Source organism: Haliaeetus leucocephalus, unplaced genomic scaffold, assembly GCF_000737465.1.
Source record: "Haliaeetus leucocephalus isolate CR32 unplaced genomic scaffold, Haliaeetus_leucocephalus-4.0 Scaffold162, whole genome shotgun sequence".
Lineage (NCBI taxonomy): Eukaryota > Metazoa > Chordata > Aves > Accipitriformes > Accipitridae > Haliaeetus > Haliaeetus leucocephalus.
The window spans coordinates 15884257-15896601 of NW_010972598.1; the positions used below are offsets into that span (position 1 = coordinate 15884257).

The 12345-nt window shown below is 63.1% G+C and overlaps 3 protein-coding genes across 3 annotated transcripts in view; 1 reads left to right on the forward strand and 2 right to left on the reverse strand.

Annotated features, from left to right (window-relative positions):
* AEBP1 (AE binding protein 1) overlaps nucleotides 1–5786 on the forward strand; it is a 6942-nt gene extending 1156 nt beyond the window's left edge. Inside the window, exons 2-21 of the mRNA XM_010562934.1 lie at nucleotides 100–525; nucleotides 757–828; nucleotides 913–984; nucleotides 1117–1212; nucleotides 1729–1827; nucleotides 2018–2107; nucleotides 2222–2299; nucleotides 2399–2455; nucleotides 2549–2658; nucleotides 2739–2878; nucleotides 2980–3064; nucleotides 3159–3303; nucleotides 3410–3498; nucleotides 3611–3734; nucleotides 3832–4028; nucleotides 4114–4293; nucleotides 4372–4714; nucleotides 4823–4962; nucleotides 5048–5147; nucleotides 5236–5786. Of these exons, the coding sequence (XP_010561236.1) occupies nucleotides 100–525; nucleotides 757–828; nucleotides 913–984; nucleotides 1117–1212; nucleotides 1729–1827; nucleotides 2018–2107; nucleotides 2222–2299; nucleotides 2399–2455; nucleotides 2549–2658; nucleotides 2739–2878; nucleotides 2980–3064; nucleotides 3159–3303; nucleotides 3410–3498; nucleotides 3611–3734; nucleotides 3832–4028; nucleotides 4114–4293; nucleotides 4372–4714; nucleotides 4823–4962; nucleotides 5048–5147; nucleotides 5236–5786 (3194 nt within the window). The remainder of the gene's footprint in view (nucleotides 1–99; nucleotides 526–756; nucleotides 829–912; nucleotides 985–1116; nucleotides 1213–1728; nucleotides 1828–2017; nucleotides 2108–2221; nucleotides 2300–2398; nucleotides 2456–2548; nucleotides 2659–2738; nucleotides 2879–2979; nucleotides 3065–3158; nucleotides 3304–3409; nucleotides 3499–3610; nucleotides 3735–3831; nucleotides 4029–4113; nucleotides 4294–4371; nucleotides 4715–4822; nucleotides 4963–5047; nucleotides 5148–5235) is intronic.
* GCK (glucokinase (hexokinase 4)) overlaps nucleotides 1–12345 on the reverse strand; it is a 251262-nt gene that overhangs the window by 226105 nt on the left and 12812 nt on the right. Inside the window, exon 11 of the mRNA XM_010562906.1 lies at nucleotides 9027–9040. Within this exon, the coding sequence (XP_010561208.1) occupies nucleotides 9027–9040 (14 nt within the window). The remainder of the gene's footprint in view (nucleotides 1–9026; nucleotides 9041–12345) is intronic.
* Nucleotides 6339–12136, reverse strand: POLD2 (polymerase (DNA directed), delta 2, accessory subunit). Its single transcript, XM_010562884.1, has 10 exons — nucleotides 11913–12136; nucleotides 9544–9665; nucleotides 8522–8645; nucleotides 8330–8444; nucleotides 7879–8077; nucleotides 7661–7741; nucleotides 7112–7269; nucleotides 6865–6992; nucleotides 6667–6768; nucleotides 6339–6559 (listed from the first exon to the last, which is right to left on the reverse strand). Exons 1-10 carry the CDS (start codon nucleotides 12130–12132, stop codon nucleotides 6402–6404), a joined length of 1407 nt encoding a protein of 468 aa, XP_010561186.1. The 5' UTR covers nucleotides 12133–12136; the 3' UTR covers nucleotides 6339–6401.

Consider the following 12345-nt stretch of genomic DNA (forward strand, 5'->3'; position numbering starts at 1 on the left):
GTGGGGCAGGGCTGGGGGGCGGCAGCGGGAGGTGGGGACCCCCCCAGGCCGGCCCTGGCCGCCCCTCACCCTGCCGCGGGGCGGCTGCCCACTCCCCAGGCTCCCCTGGGCGGCTGACGGAGCCTGAGAAACCCAAGAAGGGGAAGAAGGAAAAACCTCCCAAACCCACCAAGAAGCCCAAGGAGAGACCCCGGGGCTCTAAGAAGGACAAAGACCGGGACCAGGACCGGGACCGGGACAGGGGCAAGAACAAGGACAGGGGCAAGGACAAGGACAAGCCCCCCAAGAAGCCCAAGGACAAGCCCCCCAAAGGCTCCGAAAAAAACCCAAAAGGCTCCAAAAAGCCCAAAGAGAAGCCACCCAAGGCCACCAAAAAACCCTCCAGCAAAAAGCCAGAGCCACCGACCACCCCCCCGGAGCCCCCCACCACCCCGCAGCCCTCACGGGGCAAGGATGACACAGGGACACCCTGGTTCCCAGAGCAGCCTTCACCCTACGAGGAGGAGGAGGATGGAGGTGGCCGAGGTGAGCCTTTGGGGGCCCAATCTCACCACCAGCCGGGTTGGGGGGGACTTGCCACACCACGGTGTCACCCTGTGTCTGGCTCAGCTCCCCAGTGGCACCCCGTGGGGGTCCCGGCTGGGGTCACCCCCTCCGCCCCCACCAGCCTTCCTCCCCAATGGGATTTTCTTTCGTCTGGGGCTGCTGGGGGCTGCGGGGCTCCGCCAGCCCCTCGCTCTGTGTCCCTGTCCCCAGGGGAGTTGGAGGAGCCACCAAGGGAGCCCTGGGAGCTGGGCCGGGAGGACTATCGCCCTGAGCCCGAGCCTGGTGAGTGCCCTGTCCCCGGGGCCACCTCCCTGTGCCCCAATGCCACCTCCCTGCACCCCTTCCCCATGTGCCCCCTCCCCGCAGAGGTGCCCGAGGAGCCGGAGCCACCGACGCTGGACTACAATGAGCAGCTGGAGCGGGAGGACTACGAGGACTGTACGGTGCCAGGGGGCAGGCGAGGGGGACCACTGGGGTCCACCGGCCTGGAGGAAGGGAGGGAGGGGCTGTCCTCCCCCCCCCCCGCCTCACACCCCCAAAGTCAGTGCCACCCCCTCGTTCTGTCCCTAGTTGAGTACATCCGGCGGCAGCAGAAACCCCGCAAGCCCCCAAGCAGGAAGAAACCCGAGAGAGTCTGGCCCCAGCCCGAGGAGCCACGTAAGTGGGGTGACAGTGGGAAAATGGGGGGGCTGGCAGCACTCATGGTGGGGGGGACAGTCCCCAGCCTTGGGGACCCAGGGGGAGCATCATTTTGGGGCAGCCTGGAGCTGGGACGGGCATGGAGACTGCATGAGGGCTGCAGGGGACCCTATAGGGGTGTGGGGACCCCAGAAGGGCATAGGGATCTCCTGGGGGCATGGGGATCCCATGGGGATATAGAGGGATCCTATGGGGACCCCATAGGGACATAGGGGTCCTACAGAAGCACAGGGGACCCCATAAGGACATGGGGGTACCATAGGGGCATGCTGACTCCATGGGGCCATAGGGGACCCTGCAGAGACATGGGGTTCCCGTAGGGGCATGGGTGACCCTCAGGGGCACAGTAGAGGTGTGGGGATCCTATGGGGGCATGGGAAATCCCATAGGGACACAGGGATCCCACAAGAGCATGGGGGACCCCATAGGGACATGGGGGTACCCTGAGTCCATCCCCAGCACGGCCCCTTTCACCCTCCCCAGTGAAGCCGGAGGAGCCACCCCCACAGCCACCCCCGCTGCCCATCCCAGTGACCGAAGGGGACTATGAAGAGGGCTTCGAGCGACCCGACTACGATGACTGTGAGTGACAAGCCAGGGCGGGGGGGCAAGGCACCCCAGACCCCCCCTCCCTGGGGAGCCCTGCCTGGCCCCACGGGTAGCCATCTCCCCCCGCCGGACCCAGCTGGGCTCCGACTGGTGGCACCCACCCCTGCCCTCCCCCAGCCCTAAAGGGGTGTCCCAGCCCCCCCTCCCCTTTTGCACCCCGCAGTGGCGTACGGCCTGCCCCCCCCACCGAAGCCCAGGAAAAACCCGGACAAAGGGGACGAGATGGAGACGGATGAGGAGAAACTCAAACCCTGTGAGAGATGGGCAGGGGCTGGGTGCTGGGATGGGTGGCATGTCCCTGGGGCAGGTGGTTGGCATGTCCCCAGGGGCGGGTGGTACATCCCCAACAGCCACTCTCCCACCCCAGGGAAGCCCAAGAAAGGCAGCAGCAGCAAGGAGGAGGAGGAGGACCCTTGGGCAGAGGAGAAGGGCCGGGACCGCAAAGGTGGGTGCCAGCCCCCCCCCGTCCATCCCCTCGCACCCGACCCCCTGGGCTTCCCCCCCACACACTGTGCCCCTTTTCCAGGAAAACCCAAAAAAACAGGGGGGAAGAAGTGGGAGCCAGATGAGGATGAATGGACCCCTCCGGAGGAGAAGACAAGTGAGTGTCCCTCTTCCCGGGGGGGGGGAGCGGGCACCCCACTGGGTACGGGGATGCCCATCACCTTCCCCGCCCCCTCTCCACTGTCCCCAGGATGCCCCCCCATCGGCCTGGAGTCCCACCGCATCGAGGACGACCAGATCCTGGCCTCCTCCATGCTGCGCCATGGGCTGGGCGCCCAGCGCGGTCGCCTCAATATGCAGGTGAGGGTCGCCCAGCCCGCACCCACCCCCTGCACTGGCAGACCCCCCCACCCACATCCCCCTCTCTGTCCCCACCCCAGGCAGGCACCAATGAGGATGATTTCTTTGACGGGGCTTGGTGTGCCGAGGACGACAGCCGGGCACACTGGATCGAGGTGGACACCCGCCGCACCACCAAGTTCACCGGCGTCATCACCCAGGGCCGTGACTCCCAGATCCAGTATGGGGCCAGGGATGAGCGGGAGGGGACGGATCCAGGGAGATGGGGTGGGAGAGAGGCTTGGGGACACCCCCTTCCAACCTGTCCCCTTCCTCCTGCAGCGAGGACTTTGTCACCAGCTTCTATGTGGGCTTCAGCAACGACAGCCAGAACTGGGTGATGTACACCAACGGCTACGAGGAGATGGTACGGGACACCAAAATGGGCTGGTTGGGGGCTGGGGACAGGGACAATAGGGACCCTCTCCCACCCCTCGGCTACATCTCACCTCCCTCGGCAGATGTTTTATGGCAACGTGGACAAGGACACGCCGGTGCTGACCGAGTTCCCCGAGCCCATGGTGGCCCGTTACATCCGCATCTACCCCCAGACATGGAACGGCAGCCTCTGCCTGCGCCTCGAGGTCCTGGGCTGCCCTCTCTCCAGTAAGAGCCCCCCTCAAAGCAGCAGCTGGGGAGGGTTATAGGGGGAGTTATGGGGGGACTTACGGCTCCCTGGCCCCCCACCACTGTGTTTTCATCCCCTCTGCAGCTGTCAGCAGCTACTACACCCAACAGAACGAGGTGACCTCCACCGACAACCTGGACTTCCGCCACCATACCTACAAGGACATGAGGCAGGTGAGTACCTCTGTGGTGGTGGGCACCTCCGAGGGGGGTGGGCCCCTCCGAGGGGGGTGGGATCAGCCCCCTGAGCGCTGCCCCACATTGCCCACCCCCCCTGTGCCCACAGCTGATGAAGGTGGTGAACGAGGAGTGTCCCACCATCACCCGCATCTACAACATCGGCAAGAGCTCGCGGGGGCTGAAGATCTACGCCATGGAGATCTCCGACAACCCGGGCGAGCACGAGACAGGTGAGGAATGGAAGGTGGGGGGGGGACCTGGCCACAAGCCCCTGGTGGAGGCAGGGGTATGGGTAGCATGCTGACCCTGCCCGTAACCTGCCCGCAGGCGAGCCCGAGTTCAGGTACACGGCAGGGCTGCACGGGAACGAGGTGCTGGGCCGGGAGCTGCTGCTCCTGCTGATGCAGTTCCTGTGCAAGGAGTACCAGGACGGCAATCCCCGGGTGCGAAGCCTGGTGACCGAAACCCGCATCCACCTCGTGCCCTCCCTCAACCCCGATGGCTATGAACTGGCCCGAGAGGCGGTAAGGGGACGGCAAGGCAGGGGATGGGATGGCGGGGCGGTGGGATGCAGCCCCCAGGCTCACCGCTGCCCCGGGCTGCCCGCAGGGCTCTGAGCTGGGCAACTGGGCACTGGGCCACTGGACGGAGGAGGGCTACGACCTCTTTGAGAACTTCCCTGACTTGGCTTCGGCACTGTGGGCGGCCGAGGAGAGGAAGCTGGTGCCCCACAAGTTCCCCAACCACCATATCCCCATCCCGGAGCACTACCTGACTGAGGATGCCACGGTGAGCCATGGCACAGGGCACAGCAGCGGGGCAGTGATGGGGAGGTGATGTCTCATGCCATCGTGCCCGCCTTGGCAGGTGGCAGTGGAGACGCGGGCCATCATGGCGTGGATGGACAAGAACCCCTTCGTGCTGGGAGCCAACCTGCAGGGTGGGGAGAAGCTGGTGTCCTACCCCTTCGACACGGCCCGGCCTGTCAGTGAGACACCGGCGGCTGCCGCTCGCCCACCGGATGACTATGAGGACGATGACCCTGAACTGCAGGAGACGCCCGACCACGCCATCTTCCGCTGGCTTGCCATCTCCTACGCCTCAGCCCACCTCACCATGACCGAGACCTTCCGCGGGGGCTGCCACACACAGGACATGACCAATGCCATGGGCATCGTGCAAGGGGCCAAGTGGCACCCGCGGACTGGCAGTAAGTGGGTGCCACACCGTATGGCGTCGGCTTACTCTCACCCCATGCTCTCTCCACGTGAAAGTGTGAGCAAGCGGCTGGGTGGGCACGTGGCTGTTTGTCTTGCAGGCCTGAATGACTTCAGCTACCTGCACACCAACTGCCTGGAGCTTTCCATCTACCTGGGCTGCGACAAGTTCCCCCACGAGAGCGAGCTGCAGCAGGAGTGGGAGAACAACAAGGAGTCGCTGCTCACCTTCATGGAGCAGGTAGGTGCTGGGATGTGCCGGGCAGGGAGCCAGCAGCTGCCCTGCCTGCCCCACACAGCTTCTCTCATTCCCTTTCCCTGCGTAGGTCCATCGGGGCATCAAGGGCTTGGTGACGGACCAGCAGGGAGAACCCATCGCCAACGCCACCATCGTCGTGGGGGGCATCAACCACAACATCAAGACAGGTAGGGCACAGGGTTGGGTGCCAGGCAGGGTGCCGGCAGCACCGCGCTACCTCATTCACACCCCACTGCCTCCCCTCACTGTCTGCAGCCAGCAGCGGGGACTATTGGCGCATCCTGAACCCGGGCGAGTACCGTGTCTTGGCTCGGGCTGAGGGCTACAACCCCAGTGTCAAGACCTGCAGCGTCTTCTATGACATTGGGGCCACCCAGTGCAACTTCGTCCTGTCGCGCTCCAACTGGAAACGCATCCGGGAGATCATGGCCATGAACGGGAACCGACCCATCCGCCGCATTGTGCCTGGCCGCCCCATGACACCCCGTGAACGCATGCGCCTGCGTATGCGCCTCCGGCACCGCATGCGGCTCCGGCAGCAGATGAGGCTGCGACGTCTCAATGCCACCACAACTGCCAGCAGCCCCACAGCCCCGCCACCCACCACAGCCCTGCCCTTCCCCTTCAGCAGTACTGCTTATGCGCCCTGGAGCCAAGAGCCACCCACAGCTGGCACCTGGGAAATGGAGACCGAAACAGAGGTGGTCACCGAGCTGGTGACGGAGACAGAGGCCTGGGAGCTGGGCACAGGGACAGCGCAGCCCTTCACTACGGCCGAGACCTACACCGTGAACTTTGGTGACTAGGAGATGCTTGTCCCCTCGCTCCTGCCTCAAGCCAAGGCCGGACGCTCGCAGCCAGTTTGGTTCCGCCTGCCACAGGCTCCAGCATCCGCTTCTAAAGGCTTCCTCGAGCCCCAGGCAGCCCGCTCCGGGTGGGCTCCAGCTCCTCACCTGCACTGCTTCCTAGGACTGCAGGGCATGCCATGCCGATGCTCGCCCCAAAGGCTGGGCGGCTGCAGCGCCTCCCCCTTGCCAGGCTCCAGAGCCAGGCAGGAAAGGACATGCTGCCCCATCCCTCGGGGCTGGGCGGTGCCAGCCCTTGCTTGGCAAGGGAGGGGGTGAAGCAGGACCCAGCCCTCACCCCATCCCCATCTCCTGGCACAGCAGGGTTGGCAGGGGTGGTCCTGCTCTCCAGGGCAGGGCCCACAAGGAGGTAGGTGCAGCCCCTGTCCCCTCCACACAGTTTTTTATTACACAAATAAATCAAGTTATATTGGTACGAGCATCTCTTCTCTCCCACGCCCCGGCAGTTCCACACCAGCCCTCCCAGGAGGACAAATGGGAATGACACAAAGGCGATGGGTGCCAGGACCCTCTGAGGGGCCAGGGGTTTATCAAGTCCGTGCCCTGCCTGCTCAGTCAGTGCCCAACCTCCATGTCCCCATCATCATCCTCGGTCCCAAAGCCGGAGAAGCTGATGGGCTGGCAGCTGAGGTTGCGCAGGTTGACGAGGCAGGCGGTCTGTGTGGTGCTAAAGGTGGGCACCGTCACCAGCAGCACCTGCTGTCCGTGCTCCCCTGCAAAGACAGGCGGGCGTAAGGTGGACGAGCGCCCAGTCAGCACCCTGGCACGAGGTCCCAGCCCCGAGCGAGGATAAGGGGGTGCTGCAGGCTGCAGGACTCACCTTTGAGCAGCTTGGACTGGAAGCGTGGAGCGTTGCCACAGAAGTAGACATGAGGGCAGTCGGTGAGGATGAAAGGGTCCGATTTGTAAAAGGGGTAGCAGCCTGGGAGGGATGGAAATTAGGAGAGGAACCTGCACCTGCGCCCCTTCAGAGGGGAAACACCCCCCAGCCTCAGTGGCCACCCAGCCCTTGCCTTACCCAGGGTGTCCGGGGCTGTGGGGCTGATGTGTCCTGCCAGCAGCGTCCACTCCAGGATCTCCAGGTAATCGTCCATGCTGCTGTATTTGAAGATATCACTGACGTTCTGCCCTGACGTCCCCAAAAACCTACAACATTTTGGGGGAAGGAAGGAGAGATTCGGATAGCTGTACTTGCCGTGACATGCCCCGCGATCCCATGCTGCCAGCAGTTGTCACAGAGCTGGTGGCACACCAGGCTTTTTTACCTAATGCCGTCCACATCAGCCTGGTAGGGGTTGGTGACCAGCTGGAGCGTGGAGTAGGCGCTGGCAAGGGGCAGCATGCAGTGATGCAGCGGCTGCTGGGGCAGCGTATAGTTGGTGGGGTCAAACTCACCGGGCATCACGTCCACAGGCACGGAGGTCTGTGGGCAGAGCAGGGATTACCAGGGACAGCCAAACCACCTTCCTTCAAAGGGGCTCAGAGCAAAGCTGGCCTGCTGCCGGCTCTGCCTTGCTCCCCCATTTGGCTCCTGCCACTTTCCTGCAGGAAGCCCCGCTTGGCTTCACTGCAGAGACCAGATGCCAGGAGAGGGATCTGAAGCTGGGCTATGCACTGCCTCCCCTTCTTGCTGCGTTCCTGTACGGCACCATATGCGGTGCTCAAAAGGAAGCTGGGGGCTGGGGAAGGGGTGTTTGCCACCCTGCACCCCCGGGCTGCTGGCAGAGCATTGCTTCCCTGCCTCGGGAGCCAGGCTCCCTCCCCCAGAAGGTACCCAATCCCCCAGCCAACCCTATCCTGCTCCAAGCACTCACGCAAAGCTGCAGCAGGATCTCATCCAGCATCTTCACAGCCTCCACACTTGCAGCCTGGGTCTTCTTGGTCAAGTACTTGGCCTGGGTCAGCGGGGAGACAGTGAGGGAACAACCCCATGTACCCTCTGATTCCTCCCTCCCCACCTCCATGGGACTCCCCGTGCCAATCCAGGCCCCGGAAAGCACAGTCAATGCTGAAGACCCCTTCCCCACCGTACCTTGTTGATAGTGTCCCGGCTCTGCGTGTTCTGGCTCAGCAGGTTCCCCGCCAGGATGACGCGGGAGATCTGTGCAGCGCAGCTCTGCTCGCCCTCTGCGCCCAGCTGCCCCGTCACCACGTCCACCAGCAGCTGCGTGCTCAGCAGGGAGTCGCCGCTCCCACTGCCCAGCCCCAGCCCCGACACCAGCAGGACAAACCTAGGCAGAGCAGCTCGGGCAGCATGCTGTGCTCCCTGCCTGTACCAATCCCTGCCTGCACGGCGACACCAGGGCTGCCCACACCAAGGGGCTTCAGACAGCCAGGTGTGGGGGGGGATGAGCCCCTGTCCATGATCTCACTTGGCACGAGGCGCCTACTCCGATGGGCACATGGGGCAAACGGTCCCCAGGGCTTGGCGATACAGCAGGGGACACGGTGCCAGTCCCGCTCCTGTTGCTGCAGAGACTCACCGGTCTGAGCTGGGGCCATTCCAGGGCAGCGGCCGGGGCAGGTCAGCAAAGCAGTGATCCTCCACCAGGAACTTGCCGTCATCCTGCTCAGAGCCGTACACAGCAAAGATGGTCCCTATGGCAGAGAGCAGGCAGTCAGCCCCTGGCCAGGGCCCGCGAGGTGGCTCCCACTGAGAAGCCATCGTTCCCTACCTGTCACCAGCCTCTGCACCTCGACGGCTCCTTCCAGCTTGATCCGCTGCAGCTCATCCTCCAGGATCAGCTCGTCGGAGGGGTGGATGTACTTGGGCAGGGGTGGCTGAGGCACCAGGTTGTGCTGGGGTGGGACAGGGCAGGCTGTGACGGCCTCAGCAAGGCCAAGCTGCCCCAAAGGGCCTTTCCCCCTCCTGCCAAACCCCGCTCGTGGAAACCAGAATGTGGGCACGTGACTCACAAGAGCCGCCGGCATGGCCCCCCACCGCCGGCCCAGCCAACGCCTCCGCTGCCGCTTTGAAGGCAGCACTTTGGAGGCCCCAGCAGCTCTGGGCGCTGCTCGCCAGCTGCACGCCACCCGGACGAGCTGGTTTCACTTAACGCTTCCCTGCAGCGCCCCGGCGAAGCAAACACGAGCGCAGCTCCTCGGCCAAGGAGGAAGTGGCTCAGCCAGGCAGTGGGAGACGGCGCTCTGGCTCGCCTTGGGAAATGTGTTTGCAATCACCGCCCGGGCAAGCGCTCCGCTCCCTTTGAACCCTGCCTGGCAGGCACAGTGCTAACCTCATGCCGTGACGAGCAGGCTCCAAACTTCCCAATGTGCTCCCTGAGAGCTGGCTGGGAGCAGATGGGCCCCCGGCACTGCATGGGGATGGTGGAGCTTCCCTGGATGCCCCCCTCATCCTCCTCCCCTGCAGCAGGAAAAGGGGGTTTGCTCTGCCAACCCCACTAGATCCAAACCCTCGAAAGGCAGGAATTAGCAACACTAAGCAGGCGCATACATGATACACACTGGCACAAAAGGGTGGTACCAAGAGTGGCAGCATCTAAGGATGGGGTAGGCACAGAGAAGATTATACATCGGCTCCCCGGGTCAAAGCCCTGGCAGTTCCCACTTGCTCAGCCACAGCGAGCACGAGGGAAACAATGGGAAGCCGGCTGAGGTCCCCATGTGTGTTGGCATGTCCCCAGAGCTGTGTGGAGGAGGTGGGGGGGCCCACAGGAGGGAACGTTCCTGCTGTTACCTCTTCGCTGATCTCCTGCAGGATGGAGGGCTGCAGCTGCATCGCCTTGAAGAGCGTCCCCACCACACAGCACTTCTCGCCCGCCCGCAGCTCGCAGAGCTTCCTCAGTGCCACGCCGTTCCCTGCGGAGAGAAACAGGGCTCAGGCGGCCTCGGGGATGGCTGCGAGGGCAGGCAAGGCTCGAGGCTGGCCGGGACCAGCTGAAAGGGCCTGAACATCGAGGCCAGCAAGAGGTGGTGGGGGAACATTGCAAAGCCTCTCACTTTTCCTCAAGGCACGGAGCCGAATCCACATGTGTAGGCCAGACAGGGCCAAGGGAGCATACCAGAGAGCCAGCACTGCCTGCAGGCATTTCCTCTGCGTTAAGGCGGGGAAAAGCTGGGTCATGTTGGGGTCTGGGGGGCCCACAGCTCCCAGCCACCACCCAGGACAGTGTGCAGAGCTCCCGCTGGGCCCACAGGTCCAGCTCTGCCCGGGAAGGGAGGGCGCACGGGTCCAGGATTGTCCCGCCTGGGGACAGAGCTGGTACTCTTGTGCTTGGGCATGAGGGGCTGGTGTTCCTGCTCCCCATCCAGGAGACGACCCAAACATCCCACTCAGATTTGACAGGCAGCAGAGATCATTCACCACCCCCAAGTCTGACCTCTGCTTCTGCCAGGGCCAGATCCTCTGCCCGGGATCCCTGCTGGAAGCCAGAATCCCCATTGCAACCAGGCGTTTGGGAAGATCCTGGCATGAAGACAGACTGCTGGGGAGCGGCAGGGTTTCCTCTGCCTGAAAGGCACAGACAGGTCCCAGGGCGATACGGACTGGGGGAACCAACATGTGCCTCAGGAGGTGCAAAGAGCATTGCAGCCCCAGCTTTTCATCACCTTTGTGGCTGGGGAGCATTTTCAGACAGCAAAAAATTCATCTCCCTCACCACAAGCTGAGCCCAAGACTTCTCACCTCACCCACGAGGACCCAGAGATGCTTCAGCCCCATCCTTTACATAGGACTTTTATTCCTCCCTGTTTAAATCAACCTGTGAAGCCCATCCATCCTGATCCTCAAGCCCTGGAGGGAGGAGGACTGGCTGCCGGGCTGGGCTAGTTCTGCAAGAGCTGCTGGACTCCTCTCCCAGAACGCCACTGCCAAAGCCCGCTGCCATGCCGGCTCTTCTGTCAGGTCATCCTTTCTGGCTGCGGGCGGGTGGGTGACAGTTTTCCCCCTCCAAACTCTCCCTTTGCTAATCACGCGCCTGGTGAACGTGACTCCTGTCCGGTGGAAAGCACCCCGCTGCTATCACAGGCACCCCAGGCTCAGCGGAGCTGGAAACATGGGTTCATCAGTCCCAGGAATGCAAACACTCAGAGTCAGAAAAAACAATCCAGTTTTCGTTTCTTATTCTTGGCTCTAACCCCCCAAATGTGTGTGTTTAGGGGGAGGGGGGCTGCGCTTTCCAGATTTTGCCTGCAGGCGCTTCTTGCTGTGAGACAAACCCCAGAAATCTCGTCCCATCACATGACTCCGGGAAATGGAGCTTTACAAAACCACTGGTTCCTGTCACCCTCGGCAAAATCCAGGGTTACGGCACAGGGCGGCCAGCCAAGGAACAACATCCGCTGTGGAACCAGCACAGCCCGGTGCGGGCTTTGCTTCCCCTCGGCTCCGCACAGCCCACGGGGCCGGATGGAGAAAGAAAAAAAAGCAGCCAGCCCGAAAACCTCCATAGAAGGGCAAAGCCGAAAGCCTGGCTGGCCTGAGAGGGTGAAATTCGATAACAGGCTTTTACCACGTTCAGGGAACCGTGCCGCGCCAAGGCCTGCCAGAAAGCTCAGCCACCACGCTCTGGCAGCGGCGAGGCGGTTGCTTCATCAGCGCTGCCGTTACGCCTTCGGATGGAAACTCTCTAGTGCAAGGATCCCACCCGCTAACCGCTAACGCGGCCCCACCAGGCAAGGAAGCGGCCCCCCCTCCGGTGCAAGCGGCGCCTCTCCCGCCCCCCACACCCCGCTTCCTGGCCGGGGCGCCCGCCAGCCCCTCAACCCGACAGACCTCGTGCTTTAGCTCATGCTCCCAACAGCGAGTGGAAGCTTTGACCTGGCCTGGCGAGAAAAAAAAAATTTTGCCCACGCAGCTGATGTTTAAAGGTGATTTTAGAAATGTTGAAGGGATGCTCCCAGCTGGGTCAGATACCGTCTGGCAGAGAAAACATCCCCCAGAAAACACCCATGGCTTATTCAACACCTTAATGTGTGCGTAAGTTTAGGAACCGATGGCCAGCACGCTCCAAAAAATCACCAAAGAGCTTCCAGCAGGCTCTGCGTCGGCCGCACAGCTTTGCCTTCCTTCCCCGAAGAGGGGGCTTATTCCCCAAACCGACTCACCCCACTTCTGTCGCGCCCGCTCCTCCAGGATGGGACGCATCTCGATGAGGCGGGCAGCATAGATGTGAGCATACTGGCGGCTGAAGCTGCGCTCGCCCAGCCGGAAGGGCTGGGAGCAGTCGGCGTATGCCAAAACCGGCACCCTGGTGAAGGTGGAGGCCTCGGCGGAGGGGGGGGCCAGCAAACCCTGCGCTGTGGGGGTCGCCTGCTCTGAAAACATGGTGGGCGCCAGGCTGGAGCAGCAGACACAGGAGGATTTTAATGGCAGGACTGGAAAGCAAACGGGCAAATTAAGGATCCCAGCAAATTAAGGCCGGCACATGGCACAACCCCAAGCCTGGCATACCCTCGGCTGTCACCGTCACCCTGAAATGCCGTGAAGCCCGCCCTGGAGGTGGCCCCCACCCCCAAACTGACCCCCTCGCCCCCCAAA

Bases quoted from the DNA above. Each gene is read 5' to 3' on its own strand.
- POLD2 (XM_010562884.1), bottom strand. From the start codon at position 12,132: ATGTTTTCAGAGCAGGCGACCCCCACAGCGCAGGGTTTGCTGGCCCCC. The intron at 8,445-8,521 runs GTAGGGAACGAT...TCTCTGCCATAG, and splicing joins GGTGCAGAGGCTGGTGACAG to GGACCATCTTTGCTGTGTAC. The intron at 7,742-7,878 runs GTACGGTGGGGA...CCGCTGACCCAG, and splicing joins GCCGGGACACTATCAACAAG to GCCAAGTACTTGACCAAGAA.